At 51.6% G+C, this 14,090-nt stretch overlaps 1 protein-coding gene across 1 annotated transcript; it reads left to right on the forward strand.

Moving 5' to 3' along the window:
* Nucleotides 1-10,320: 10,320 nt before the first annotated feature.
* GMORB2_4458 (Cyclin) lies at nt 10,321-12,567 on the forward strand (the record flags this gene model as incomplete). The annotated part of the gene is made up of 3 exons (XM_035466433.1): nt 10,321-10,776; nt 10,864-11,152; nt 11,252-12,567. 3 exons carry the CDS (start codon nt 10,321-10,323, stop codon nt 12,565-12,567), a joined length of 2,061 nt encoding a protein of 686 aa, XP_035318444.1.
* Nucleotides 12,568-14,090: the final 1,523 nt, after the last annotated feature.

Raw genomic sequence — 14,090 nt, forward strand, 5'->3', positions numbered from 1 at the left:
TCAGAGCTGTTCTCGGTCATTGGTTGAACCGTTGCCGGGTGAGGATCAAGCGATATTTCTCTGCAACGGTCACCATCTGCCAGCATGGAGACAATCTCGAGATATCATCCACTTCTTGAGCCCCCGGATTTGAGCCCCCGGATTTGAGCCCCCGGATTTGAGAAGACCACTCATCACTTCTCGCTGAGAGTTGCCTTTGACAACCCGTTTACTCCATATCCCATTAGATCAAGTCATCACGTCTACTACACCAGGCAATATTGCCGATCAACATCAAGCACAGATCGGCTCCGATGAAGGACTCAGTCTCATCAAATCGGCCGATTCTGGTCCCCGAGGCTGGAAAGACGGACGGACAGTAGTATCTATCAACGCAAAATAACTAGTAGTCGTAGTATTAGTAAGTGGTCCAGCTATAATACCTCAGCATATATTATATAGTGTCTTTTTTTTTTTTGGGGGGGGGGGGGGTTTGGGGTTTGGGGTTTGGGGTTTGGGGGTTTGGATTTGCCTCCCATTGTCTGTCTGTCCTGACTCGCTTACCTTCTTTCATATTGTCCCCCCTTTCTCCTTCTTCTCCCGATAAAGTATGAGACGGACAAGACTATTCTTCTTTCCTGTCTGATCGTCGAGTCCTTGTTGGGTCCGATGAATGTAAGGATGGCCGCTTTACCTCGACCCAATCTTACTACTACGACTCCGTTCTAGTCGCCCTTCCCAGCTCCTGCTTGCTCGTACAAGGGCAATGCAGTGTTGCAGAACACTTCAACACTCCCCTCATCGGCACCGACGAGGAAAGGGGCCAAGGCGACGCAAGGCAAGGCAATATGAAACCAAGCCCATTGACAAGACCGACCTTCAGGCCAAGGACCAATGCAAAGGGCCAAGCCAACCAAGCCAGGGCAAACATTGATGTGGCTGGTTGGAGGAGACAGAAAAAAAAAAGAGGGAACCCATCCGAAAATACGACACCTCTGTTCCCACCACACATTGTCGGTACGTCTTTACGAATATTACGGAGTACTGATATTACTACATGTACATGTAATCGCAGTACATGCTATAGTAGTGGGACACTACTACTTACAGTAGACAGCTCCCTCAGCTTGAGGCATCATGACAAAAAGCCAGCATCGTCACGTAACAGTATTACATTGCCCATCGAGCAAACAGGCCCTGAACTGTCATCACCCTCTTCCCCAAAACGATGATTCTCGTACCATGTTTCCTCGTCGGTTGATGAGAAGAGAGAGAGAAGAAGAGAAGAGAGAGAAGAAGAAGGGACCCTGGTTTAAAACAGAAAGGACCGTTCAAGGCAGTCGATGCGCAAAAGTACGGATACACAGTACAAGGTACTGACTACTACTATTATTCCGTATATTATTATTAGTAGTAGTAGATGCAGTACTATCTTCTCCTTTTGCTCCTCCCCGCCTTTGAAGAGGGAGGGGGCAACAGATGTTCCGTACTCGTACAGAAAAGAGTCAAGACAATGATGAATTACCCTAGCAATACTCCGTACGGAAAGCATGGTCGTCACGCCGTCATAATCAGACCCTCTTATCCGGCGCGGCTTGACCGGGATCCCAGTACGAGAAGGTCCAAGATCCCAGGTCTTTGGGGGTTTTGCCCTGAAATGACTGGAATGTTGACGCGCCCGGCCTGGGGGATGCCTTGGCAGAACAGGTCAGCTACGTACTGATACCATCGTAAAGTAGGACAGGTCCGCAGGACGTGCGCTACCCAGTTGAATGTTGGCCAAATGGCAAATGGCAAAAAAAGAAAAGAAAAAAAAAGTTACGAATATGTGCGGAACATACGAGTAAGACGTTGAAAAAAAAAAGCCATCAGCCCCCTCCAGGGCCCCCCCCCCCCCACTTGGAAACGAACTGCACACCCCTTGTTGCGTCAACTTGATGATGATGATCTGGGATGTGATTGGGGCTGACATGGGTCGTTGCTTAGCAGGTTAATAGCAGCACCTGTCCATACTAGGGACGCTCGTGCTAGGAAAGGGACGCCCGTGCTAGAGACACCCGTACTGAGGACAAGTTGGCGGTGGTGAGATCTGCTTTTTCGACTCCCTCTTTCATGCAAGTGAACCACCGACACTGATAGGGAAATTGTAACGCGAAACGAGGCATGCTACCTGTATCATGTATCCGTACTGCAGCTAACACGTAGCGAGAAGGTGAGGTTGAAAGGGCATGCCCCCCCCGTACGTACCCCGTAGGTTCCGCAGCATTTCTCGTTCAATACGTACTCGTAGTGCTCCGTAGTATCACTCCGTACATATACTCGTTCTTGGTGGTGTGCTATCCGCACTCCCATAGAGAAGTGGGTATCGATCCCGTCGAGGAGGAGGGGTTCGGACGCCATGAATGGCCAGCCTTTGAGCTCCATCTATCTTGGTTGAAAGGGGCCTTTGGCGAATGCTGATGCGTGCGCCGTGAGTGAGTGAGTGAGAAAGTGACCCCGTGTGTGTGTGTGTGTGTGTGTGTATGTATGTGTGTGTGTGTGCTAGGAGGGTTAGGTCAGCCAATAAATTAGCGCCCTAGCATGGATGCATTGCACCGTATTATTATGGGATCGTCTGAGTCGTTGTTGGGTCTGTGACGAGCAATGTAATGTTTATAGACGTAACACACACACACACACACACACACACACACACACACACTGAGGTACATACACACACCTCTCAGTCCCCTGCTAATGAGTACCATTTCCTTTCTTTTCTGTGCCGCATGAATGCCTCGTGGCAGCGACGATGGCTTTCCCACCATCCTCCCATGTTTGTGGGAAAAGAAAGGACGCAGTCGTATACGCCGACGAGGGGGGGCGTCGATCGGATGCCATCAATCACCGTATCCCTTCGTAGAAGAGTGGTACGGAATATCATGAGAAGAGGAGGAGGAGGGGGGTTCACTCGACTGCGACCCCAGCATTTGGTGGCTTGGACTCTTTTATCTCATGCCATGTCCCATGCCGCAGTCTCAAGCTTCAGAAAGCAACATGAAATGACGCACGAGTACGACGACGGCGACGCAACCCGTACAGATTCGCCATCATTCAACGGTCAGACATGGTATGTAGACGGCATCGTCTGTAGGTAGACGATGACCTGGTCTGCGCTGTCTCTGTAGAGCGTATGTATCTCGGCTATCACGGACGACCGACGGCATCCCTGCTTCCGTTTGTTGGGTGGCGTCGGCGTCGTGTGCGGGCGTGTGTGTTGTCTGTGGTGTCGTAGGTTTCTCGTACAGAGTAATATCCGGGCTGCTGCTGCTGCTGCTTCTGCTTCTGCTTCTGCTTCTGCTGCTGCTGCCTCTTCCTCTTTGTCTCTTCTCGATCTCGGTGGATTGGGATTCGCCTTGCCTATGACTGTTGATGACGCAGGGGACCGTCCCACCCCCGTCCGTCGTAAATGACTTGCCAAGATACCCTGGCCAAGCCAGACCCTGGACAGCTGCTGGGTTGGAGGTGTGCGGGCAAACGCTAATACGAATCCGTAGTACGACCATACGGAAGCTATGGTCGTGGACTTTTGCGGGTCGAAAAGGAAAGGGAAGGAGAGAAGAAAAGAGGATGAAGAAGAGACTGAAGAGAGAGGAGAAGATCCGTCTGTATGATCGTACGGTACGGGTGGTGGCTGGTTGTACCATGATTGGAACTTCTTCCCCATCTCTCTCTCCCCCATCACTGTATAACTTCGCAGTAGGTAATATGCGGAGGGCACAGTCAGGTGCGGCGTACGCTGTGAGTATCAGCAAGGTGTAATAATAATACACGCAACTACGTGGCAGCAGGCTAGTGTGTCGCAGACAGATAAATCCAGGAATCTGCAGGTGTGTTATTGTCCAATATCACGACATGTTACTCCTAGTTTGCAGGTGCCCGGCACCGCACCGCACCTCTTCTCTTTCTTGATTTTTCTTGAGCCACGCATCACCTGCTTGGCTCTGTCCGTAATTGGCAAAACAGGGGGCGAGCGGCAGAGCAGAAGGGAGGAGGAGCCAGAGGGCCAGAGCAGGTCTTGGAAATAGAGAAGTGGCAGCATCGCACCTTCCCGTCTAGAGAAGAACAGAACATTGAACCCCTGAGACAGTCGTAGACTCTTCTCATACCTCTCGGTCCCCTTTCTCCCTTTCCTCATGTTTCTCCAACTACTCGTACAGGTCAATACCTTAGTAGTAGCAGTACGGAGTACTCTATTAGTAGCAGGTCTCTATAGCAGTACTCTTGTAGTAGTGCACTAGCAGTAGTGGTACTCTAGTACTACCTTGGACGTACACCTACGACGTATTACTGCTCGCATCAGTTTGATCTTGCCGCTGACTGCGGGCCGCGGCCTACGGTCGACTGATGTCGTAGTGCTCGTACTTATAACCTGTAGGCCTACCATGACTCTTTTTAAACGTGGCCACATACTCGGCTATGTGCTCGTACTCGTGCTCATCATATCGTACATGTACTGCACACATTGCTACTACGGGGCGGTACGAGTTGGGAGTGTCAGTGGCTATGACGAAGTAATCACGAATGAATGGAACCCAGCTGCAACACGGGCTTGTCAATTTGTACGTTGCCTTGTTATAAGTTATAACACACCCCCCGCGGGCCCCCGACTGCGCGGTATTACACCTCGTACTATTAACGTACTACTAGCCCGTACTGATGCTCTGTATTGACATGATATCTACATGTACGACGGAGTATCACGGACACGGCATACCGTTGTTTTCCCTACCTGTGTATCCGTATTCTCAACACAGCCAGCCAGTCTTGCCCGTCATGTATCGATAATGGCTGCCTGCCTCAACCTTGTTACCGCTGCGCTGCATTGGTTGACAACCGATCCTTATGAGAGTGAGTACGAGCTTGGTGATGGCGATGCAGCCGTAGGTGAGCAAACAAATGAAATAATGAATAAAAATAAAAGGTCATTCGAGATGTATTCTCATCTGAGATACATAGCACTTCTCAAACGAGTATCATCCAAGCAAGGTAGTAGCCTGTGCCATACGGGTATCATGTATATACTATAGACTATACAGCGTACGCCTTCTAGATAATATGCAAGCACTTTAGCTCGATTTCCGGGGGGGGGGGGGGGGAGACCTAGATACTGGACGACACTGGTAATACAACCTCACTTTTCCGTGAAGGCGAAAAAAAAGGGTCTCGACTCAATTCTTTCTGCTTCAAGCCTGCAAGTAATACTTTCCCTTTCCCATCCCGTTGTCAACATGCGTCTTGGTCGTCGTAGACTCGTAGACATCCTCCTTCACCCCCGTCACCCCTTCCCCTCCACCATCCATCCCACACATGGCGCCCTCCCCCTTGTGTTGTGTGCACCACTTGAAATAGACAGAGACACGGTTTGTACGGGCAGTGAAATAATAACCTCCGACATGAGACAAACACAACGCGGTGACGGTCGTGATTTTATTTCATATCCAGTCAGTAATGACTGCTCTCGTGAATGGTTTGCGAGCATAACACTCATAGCTGTACTGTAATATCAAGCCACCCTCTCCCCCCTTTTTCCCATTCATCATGTCGTCACCGAGTACTAGGAAGCCTTGCCAAATTTGCCATTCCACACACATTCCAAGAGACGATGGCGGGCATCCGGTACCAGGAGAGATGAAGGGTCCAGCAAAAAGGGCAAGCGTATGGAGTTATACCACGTACTGATTTAACAAGTCCTAGTTCTCCCCTGAGTCCGAGTCGGCGAGAACGAAAAGAACGGCGACGAGGATGTTTCCAGTAAGAGAGGGAGAGCAGAAAAAAAGAAACACACCGACATCCACCAACTGTCTACTACTTAGTACGGATAGAAAGACGAGTAGTTTCGGTGGCATATTACGTGTACATATAGTATTACCACTACTACTACTACTACTACTACTACTACTACTACTATTACTACTAACGAAGCAATGGTCCGCCCGATGTTAAATCAAAATAGGGAAAAGATTCACACCGTATCTTTGCTTGGTTTGCATCTTACAGAAATGGCAGGAATAACTGGCAGGTGCAAAGGGTATGTTATAGCCAATCCTAGACAAGCCATCAATCAAGGGGCATGTGACTCTGTTGCCATTCATGATCGAGATTCCTTTTTTTCCCCCCTCACACGACTTTACTCTACTCCGCTCCGCTCTGCCTTGTTTTATTTGCAACGAGTGATTGCACCTTCCTTTGGGATTCAGGACTTATAAACACGTAGCACTGTATCGGTTATCAACTGATAGAGGGCGAGAGAGAGAGAGTGTGTGTGTTGCTTGGATGCCAACCATGTGAGACAGGTCTCCCCCACATACTCGTACAAGGGTAAAGGTGAATAGTATTATTACCACTTGGGCACTACGCCGTACCAAAGTTCCAATAGCCCACAGACACACATTGTCGTATTTTGCTCCTAGTAGAACGCCTCTTCTCAGTTGGGGGGACGACTCTCCGATGGTCAATGCCCGGCCCTGGTCAGGTTGGAAGCGAGTCAAAACTGCCGAGTGACCACTCGTAGTATTATTGCTCTCTGTTCATTCAGATATTGCCACCGGCTATTTAGTGCTTCAGGCTAGCATCAAGATGCCTATAGATACTCTATGGTCTATAGTCTATCGAATATTCACTAGTAGTAGTAGTACAGGTAATAGTGGACGATACCCTTCAACATTAACAATTCTACACACACGGACAGTCCGGGTGGGAATCCACCTTGGACCGAGGGAGGGGGTGGTAATGAGCCACGATATTACGGCACAGACGCAGCCATCGGAGCACCGTAACGAGGTATCCACCAGACCCAAGTGCGGAAGGAAAAAAACAAAAAGGTCGTAATCCATGAATCTTCTTTTTCTGTAATCTGCACAAACTACGAGTACACGGCGTAAGGCAAGAGAGAGAGAGAGAGAGAGAGAGTCCCGAGTCTTGTCCTGTATCAGACCCAATTTGCAGGGGGGTGGGCCGCCTGCCGCGGAGGAAAAGACCAACTTTGGTCTCAGCATGGGAGGTCACTGGCCCGCTGGTCAGCTGTTAAAGGGGCGGGGCGGGTAGGGGAGGAGGCGAAAGATTAAAGGTCAGTACGAGCACACAAGTATTGGTGTAAAAGCAAACTCGACAAGTGTGCGCAATCATTGCCAATCAGTAAGAGAAAGAAGAAAAAGTAAGGAGAGAGCGAGAAAGAGAAAGAAGGGCAAAAAAATAATAATCCACAGAAATGTCAGAGACAGGGTGTGAGGGGCTGGAGAGGCAACAACAGCGGCGGGCGGTGCGGTGGGTTCCTCCTTCCGGGCACCCACTGGGAACATGCGTCAGCCTTCAGGCCTGAGAGAGCCAAAGCAGGGTTTGTCGGGAGATGGAGATTTATTATTATTTCATGGAAACTGGAAACCACGACAGTTTTTGGTTGCCGGGGCCAGATCCTCTGAGGTGGGGGAGGACTTCAGAGTCAAGGCACGCCACACAGTACGAGTAGGATGGGACTACTAGTCCCTAACATAGTCGTAGCAATACTTGCTACTACGAGTACGAGTACGGAGTAATCTGTACTGATTACGGCTATGAGCACGTATTACGAATATATAGAGTACGGATATTGTGACAATTGTCGATACCCCAAATATGGTAATATGGAAATCACGGCCCATGGGTGGTACGTATACAGTCATCAAACTGACCTGACTAGTAATGCGCAGAAGCATTACAGCACCACCATGAGCTCTGTAATCTCTCATATCACCACACGATTATCACCTGGCAATAGCAGTAATAGTTAATACCGTACTGCAGTGATTATTACTACTAGTGATATCTAACAATGCTTATACCGTATATCCCGTAGCATCATCATGTATGATTGCACCAACACTCACAAACTTTCCTTTGGCCAGCAGGCACCAAAAAGGCCATCCTCTCTCTACTTGTCGACTCTCCCTGCGTAGCTCCGACGGCGTTGGTTTATACTCCGTAGATGGAGTAGCAAGGTCGTATTTCGTCGATGCCCACTCATTGCCATGTCCACACCACCTTTTTCTTGCCTTCTCTCTTTTACCCTGTTGCTCCGTACCGTAAAACCCCTCTCCTTTGAGTGACTACCCAAAGCAAAAACAAAGGTGAGACGGTGGGAATCACCATCCCTTCCCCCCCCCCCCCCCCCCCCCCCCCCCCCCTTCTCAATGGGGATTGACCTAACCACCGGTCAAAGCACCACCACGCGCGCATATGCGCCGTAGTACGAGACGAGGTGAGTACATACCTATTCTTCTCGTACAGTTTCAATATGTATTAATTTACAAAAAAAAGATGGGGGAGGGGGAGGAAAGAATGTGTGAGAGATAGGTAAAGGAGGGTGGGGACATTTTCAGGCGCAGCAAAGCAGAGCAACAAGTATTACAGTGCACCCCCCCTTCACCCTCCACCTAGCAGAACAGGGCCCTAGCAAGCAAGCAGGCGACGATGAGAGAGAGAAAGAGAGGTGGAGGAGGGCTTTGTCCACGGTAGTATTACTCGTACGAGCGCTCGTGGTCATAATAGTAGGCGCCAACAGTCTGCGCTTACTACTCGTGGACGTACGTACCTATGGAGTAATATCTGCGGGCGGGCAGTGTCCAAGGCGTACGAGCAGGGAAGTAATATTTAGACCCTACAGGCTATTACAGGCTAGACTCGAGAGTACCTACTGGTCCGCCTCTTGCTCCTAGGATGGGAGTGGACGCCAGCTCTCTCCACTGCGCCGGGGGGGGGGGGTGTGGGTGGTCACTAATTAGGGGCTAGGTAGAGCTGGACCATCGCCTGGTTTCCTCCATTATAGAGACCATGCTGTTACTGTACCTACGATTGCGACTAGTAGCTGTAGGAAAGTAAGAAGAAAAAAAAGACAGTACATTCGATACAGTCCGTTCCTCAGTAACTTTGTAATTACGTCGTGGTACTATGACGAGTACGAATACCTCCCAGCCGGCCAACCTCTAGCCTCACTAATTACCACAGTGCAACTACAGATACTAGCAACTAGATCCTACTACTCTTTGTCTACGACTACCGATATTCCACATGCATCACCCGTACTACGCCCATGTATCGGGTACCCGTCTACTACGAGTACTGCGGTACATGTGCCTATGACAACGCTCAGTACAAACCAAACTGCTCGACTTGCTAGTACGGATACGTACACAGCACACTCTCGGGGCTGGCTCGTACCACAGCCGCTCAACTGCTCCGTTGCTGCATTCGCCGGGGCGTTAGTACGAGTAGTTAATACTGCTGGGGGAGTGGAGGACCCATGGACCACCGATGGACGCCTTCTGGGCAGACAGGCTCCATCCCCAGCCTACACCCTCGTCTCTGACAGACTCCATATTGAGAAAGAGACGGAAGGCGAGAGAGAGAAAGAGAGACTCCGTCGAAAGAGGACCACGCACGGCACGACATGGAACATCTCTCTCTCTCTCTCTATCCCTCTCTTGCCCTCTTCTCTTCTTCCTTCTTCCTCCTTCCTCCTTCCCATCGCTGTCCTTTTTCCCAATCCTACAACCCAATCCTCAAAACTTGTTGACCCCCACTCCTTCCCTCTGTCTCTTTCTCACTTCAGTCTTCTCTCTCTCTCTCTCTCCACGCTTACTCTTCTCTCCCTCTTCTTCCGTGAACACTCCTGCACTTGGCTCCCCGCCGCGTGTTACGCCATATTGCCTACAATCTATATACCCTACTCATATATACACGTCTACTCCTCCTTCGCCTTCCTTCCGCCTCCCACGGCACTTGGCTTGCTTGCACTCCGGGGGCTCGTCTGCCAGTTCACCCTCCGCCATGGCTCTCGTCTACCCTTGATTCTTCAGACGAGAAAACTTGCATCGCCCTCGGTCGAGACGACGACAAAGAGCGGGACACCAACCGGCCCGAATTACATCAAACCCAGTCTTTTCTCACGGCCTCGTCGATCAACAAACAAGACATTCAACACTTGCCTTCACCTGCCTCTCACCTTGATCTGACCCGACTCTTCCTCCCACGAACAAGCGGACAGCCGTGTGTTTTTGGAACAAACACACGAGATATCCGCTAATCCCCGTGTTCGAATATCCCCCGTCACTCGAGATTGACCAAGCCTCGACAAACTCCATGCTGCTCAGGCCAAACTCACCTTCCCTCACGTCCATGCTGTCGATTCCCTCATCTGCGAATACCTGTGGGATATACGATATATACCGACAACCGTACCCCGCCACCCTGCCGAAACATCGTCACTACCGTACGCATCAAGCACAGGTTCTCACACTTGGGCTCAGGACCCCTCCGGTTGACGACATGAGCACCACTTACCATGCCCCGCTGGCTTCCTATGAGACCCACGCCGTCCACGCCTATCCGAACCAGCTGTCCCAGACGGTCAAAGCTAAGATGCCCATGAATGATCAAGCCAATGTCCCGGTCTACCGTCCGCAGCCACCGCAACAGGCTCATATGCCACCGTCAACCCAGCAGCAGCAGCAGCAGCAGTACCCTGTAAATTGGTGGCCCCCCAAGAATGCGCACACCGTCCCCTCTGTTCCTACTCAGCTGCCTTCGAATGTGACCTCGCAAACCCGTCATCGACCCGCCAGCCCTCCGCCGGCAGCAGACATGGCCATTGCCCCTGCCCATGGCCCTGCCCAGAACCGTCAAAAAGCTCCCGCTAGCACCGAGACCTTGGTCTGCCACAGCCTTGAGATCCCAAGGCGGATAAGCCCTGCCGGTGGGAACTTGGCCGACTTTGCAGCTCAGGTAAGTAGTGGGAAGAGCCCATATAAGATGAGGCGTTGGATGGGATGAGCTGGTGGCTGACTGCAAACCCTATCTGCCCTGCTACAGATGACTTGCCTCTTTTGGTTCACTTCTACCGACGAGTTGAAGCACGCCGAATCGATACGTACACTGCCCCCGGGCTCTCTCGTCGCCAGACTGCCGCCGCTGGCCAAACCCCACGAACAGTTCCGTAAATGGGTTCTCAGCATCCTGTCGACGACGCAGGTCACACAGAATGTCATTCTCCTGAGCCTTTTATTCATTTACCGTTTAAAAATGTCGTCACCGCAGGTCAAGGGTCGAGCAGGCAGTGAATATCGTTTGCTGGTTGTCGCCTTGATGCTGGCAAACAAATGTGCGTATACCCTGGAGATGCTCCCGGGTGGTTGACCCCCCGGGTGTGGAGGGAATGTGCCATGTCAAAGAGCCACGACTAACCGTGGGTTGAGAACAGTTCTGGACGACAACACGTACACCAACAAGACATGGGCCGAGGTCTCGTCGTTCGCCGTCAAGGAGATCCACGTTATGGAAGTCGAGTTCCTGAGCAACATGCGATACAATCTACTGGTCTCCAAGTCTGAGTGGGCTGGATGGCTGACCAAGCTCTCCTGCTTCCACGAGTACTACGAGCGAGCCCTCCGCCTGCCGGCCTCGCCGCTGCACATTCCGTCACCGACCAACCCCCTGGTCAGCTCGCCGCTCGTCTCGCCGACCAACGCTAGTGTTCCGTCCATGACCGACCTGGGACAGGGCATCAGGGGCAACAACCTGTCGCCGACATCGTCCCGCACCCCTAACTGGGCCGCCTACCAGACCAACGCAGTCTCTCCACTTGCCGGAAAGCCGGCTGTTAATCTCGGTCCCTCGTCGACGCGCAAGAGGAGCTTTGGGGACGACCTCGGCGAGCACCCGGCCAAGCGCTTCGTACCTCTATCGAGAGCAGCACCCCCGCCCGGGGCCACGGTCATACCGCAGCGACAGCAGCAGCAGCAGCAGCAGCAGCAAACGCAAACTGCACAGGCATTGGCCGCTCCCAACGGTATCAGCATCCCACCGAATCAGCCACACCAGCAGCAGCCTGCTCTCGCGGCACTCGGTGCAGCTGGTGCGACGCCCTCGTACTCGCAAGGGAGCTACGCCACGCCGGTCACTGCCCCGGCCGCCGACCACGTCTCGCTACCGCCGCTTCAGCCTGGCGTCCGAGCCATGGCTAGTCTGTACCAGCCGCAGGGACCGGCTTCCATCCCTCAACCTCATTGCGTGCCGCCCTCCAGCGTTGCGGCGTCGAGCCAGCCGCAGCAGGCCGGTTATGCTGCTACTCCCGCCACGCTCCCGAGCCACGCTCCCGCTCCGTTGGGCTACGCCAACACGGCCAAGACACGGAGCCCCGCGAGCCTGGCACCAGGCTCCTACGCCTCGTCGCCGATGGTAGCCGACCAGTTTAGCGGGGCGACGTCAGGCATGCATACGCCCATGTCCAACTCGCCGAGCTTCTACCTGCAGGAGCGTAACAGTCCGTACAAGCCGATCCGGCACGTCAACACGCTCCTGTACCCGCCGCCGTCGGCCTCGCTGGACCAGTACCACCTCTCTGTGCCTGTGCCGCCGACGCAGATGCACTACCAGCCTCTGGGCAGGCGACACGACGTTCGCACGGGTGTCGTGCCAGAGTTCGTCCTGTTCAACAGAACCCGACAGGCTCAGCCACAGCCACAGCCACAGCCACAGCCACAGCCACAGCCGGTCCAGTCACAGTATCGGGTGTAGATGTTGTGAGCTTCCCCTCCCCCTCTCTTTCACCTCTGCATCTCGGAGCCATGTTGCCTCCTCTCTTTCAAGTCTTGTCTCATTTTTCTCTATTCTTTCGCTTTCTTCCGCATCGCATTACTGCATGAGCATGACACGGACACGAGGGTTTCGGGTCAGGACTATGGGCGTCTCGGGGATTAGATGTGTATATTGATTTTTTTCCTGTCTCCAACTTGGTTTCTACACTTTTTTTTTATACTGCGTTCTACACACACACGGACATGCTGTATTTTTTTGGCCAGAGTTCTTGTCATTATCCAGGGGCGGGTATCTTTTCCGCCACCCATGTTAGGCGTAAAGATGGAATATAGCACACGCATCGAAGGGAGTTTTTTCTTTCTTTTTTTCTTTCTGTTCTTGCCTCTTGGCTGTTTATACATTTTGCTGAAAAGGAGTGCTTTGAGGGTTGTGTTATGGAAGGGGGGGTTGGGTTAGTAGTATACGGAAAGCTCGGATCGTACGAGTATGTACAATGGTAAGATGAATAAAACGAGTGAAGCTCTCTACCTACCTGTAAGCTCTACCTGTAAGGTGTACGAGTAAGGAGTGAAACATTGTGAGTGTCTGGGTGTGTTATCTTTGTTGTCTTGTTCGGACCTTGCTTTGTCCCTATCCAGTCCATGGACAGGTCAATATATACTCGTATATGGACGGATTGTGGACGGATTACTACGAGCACGTGTATAACAGATCTGCAGCTGTGTATAGTGTAGGACTCTAGCAGGGAGGGCAGGGGGGACAGAGGACGAGGGGTGAGTCGGACGAGTAGTCGGACGAGTGGTCTGTCAGGAATCAGGACTCAGAAGTGGAGCAGACCATCAAGTGTTGCATCTTGGCGCGGGCGAGACTATATGAATAGTTCAGAGACAGAAGGGGAGGAGGCAAGAGGAGGCAAAGTCAGGTAAAAAAAAAAAAAAAGTCTGAGTTGGGGTCAGAGGGAGACATGGGTCTGAGAGAGGTGAGAGGTAGATGCAGAGCAGACGCAGAGCAGATGCAGTATAACATGTGATACTCGTATGTAATATGTCTCTGGCGTGTCTGTTTTAGTACTTACCATCTGTAGACGTGCGGGTATGAGGGTGAACCATTTTTTTATTGGGACATGGAATATGACGATGTATTATGGAGTAATATATTGCGCATCTAGCCGGATGAGCTCGTATCGCACTACAGATTACTCCGTAGTAGTGGAACGTATTGAATACGACGTCACGGGACGATGAGAAGCAAAGGGACGGAGCTGATTTTTCATCTTCAGCATATTCCTCTTCAACTTTCGAAATACGAGAGAAGAGTGAAGCGATATGGTGGTTAATACCAGTATGCAATAAAATACATGGCCGTCTATCTCTCAATGAAAAAAAAAAAAAACGGATACAAAATACTCGCAAGCATTGATACGCGCCGTAGGTACGAAACGAGTACTCGACTTTGCTCCCACGGCAACGGCCCCCCCCCCCCCCCCCCCCCCCCCAACAAGC

Source organism: Geosmithia morbida (genome assembly GCF_012550715.1).
Source record: "Geosmithia morbida isolate 1262 chromosome Unknown scaffold_20, whole genome shotgun sequence".
NCBI lineage: Eukaryota > Fungi > Ascomycota > Sordariomycetes > Hypocreales > Bionectriaceae > Geosmithia > Geosmithia morbida.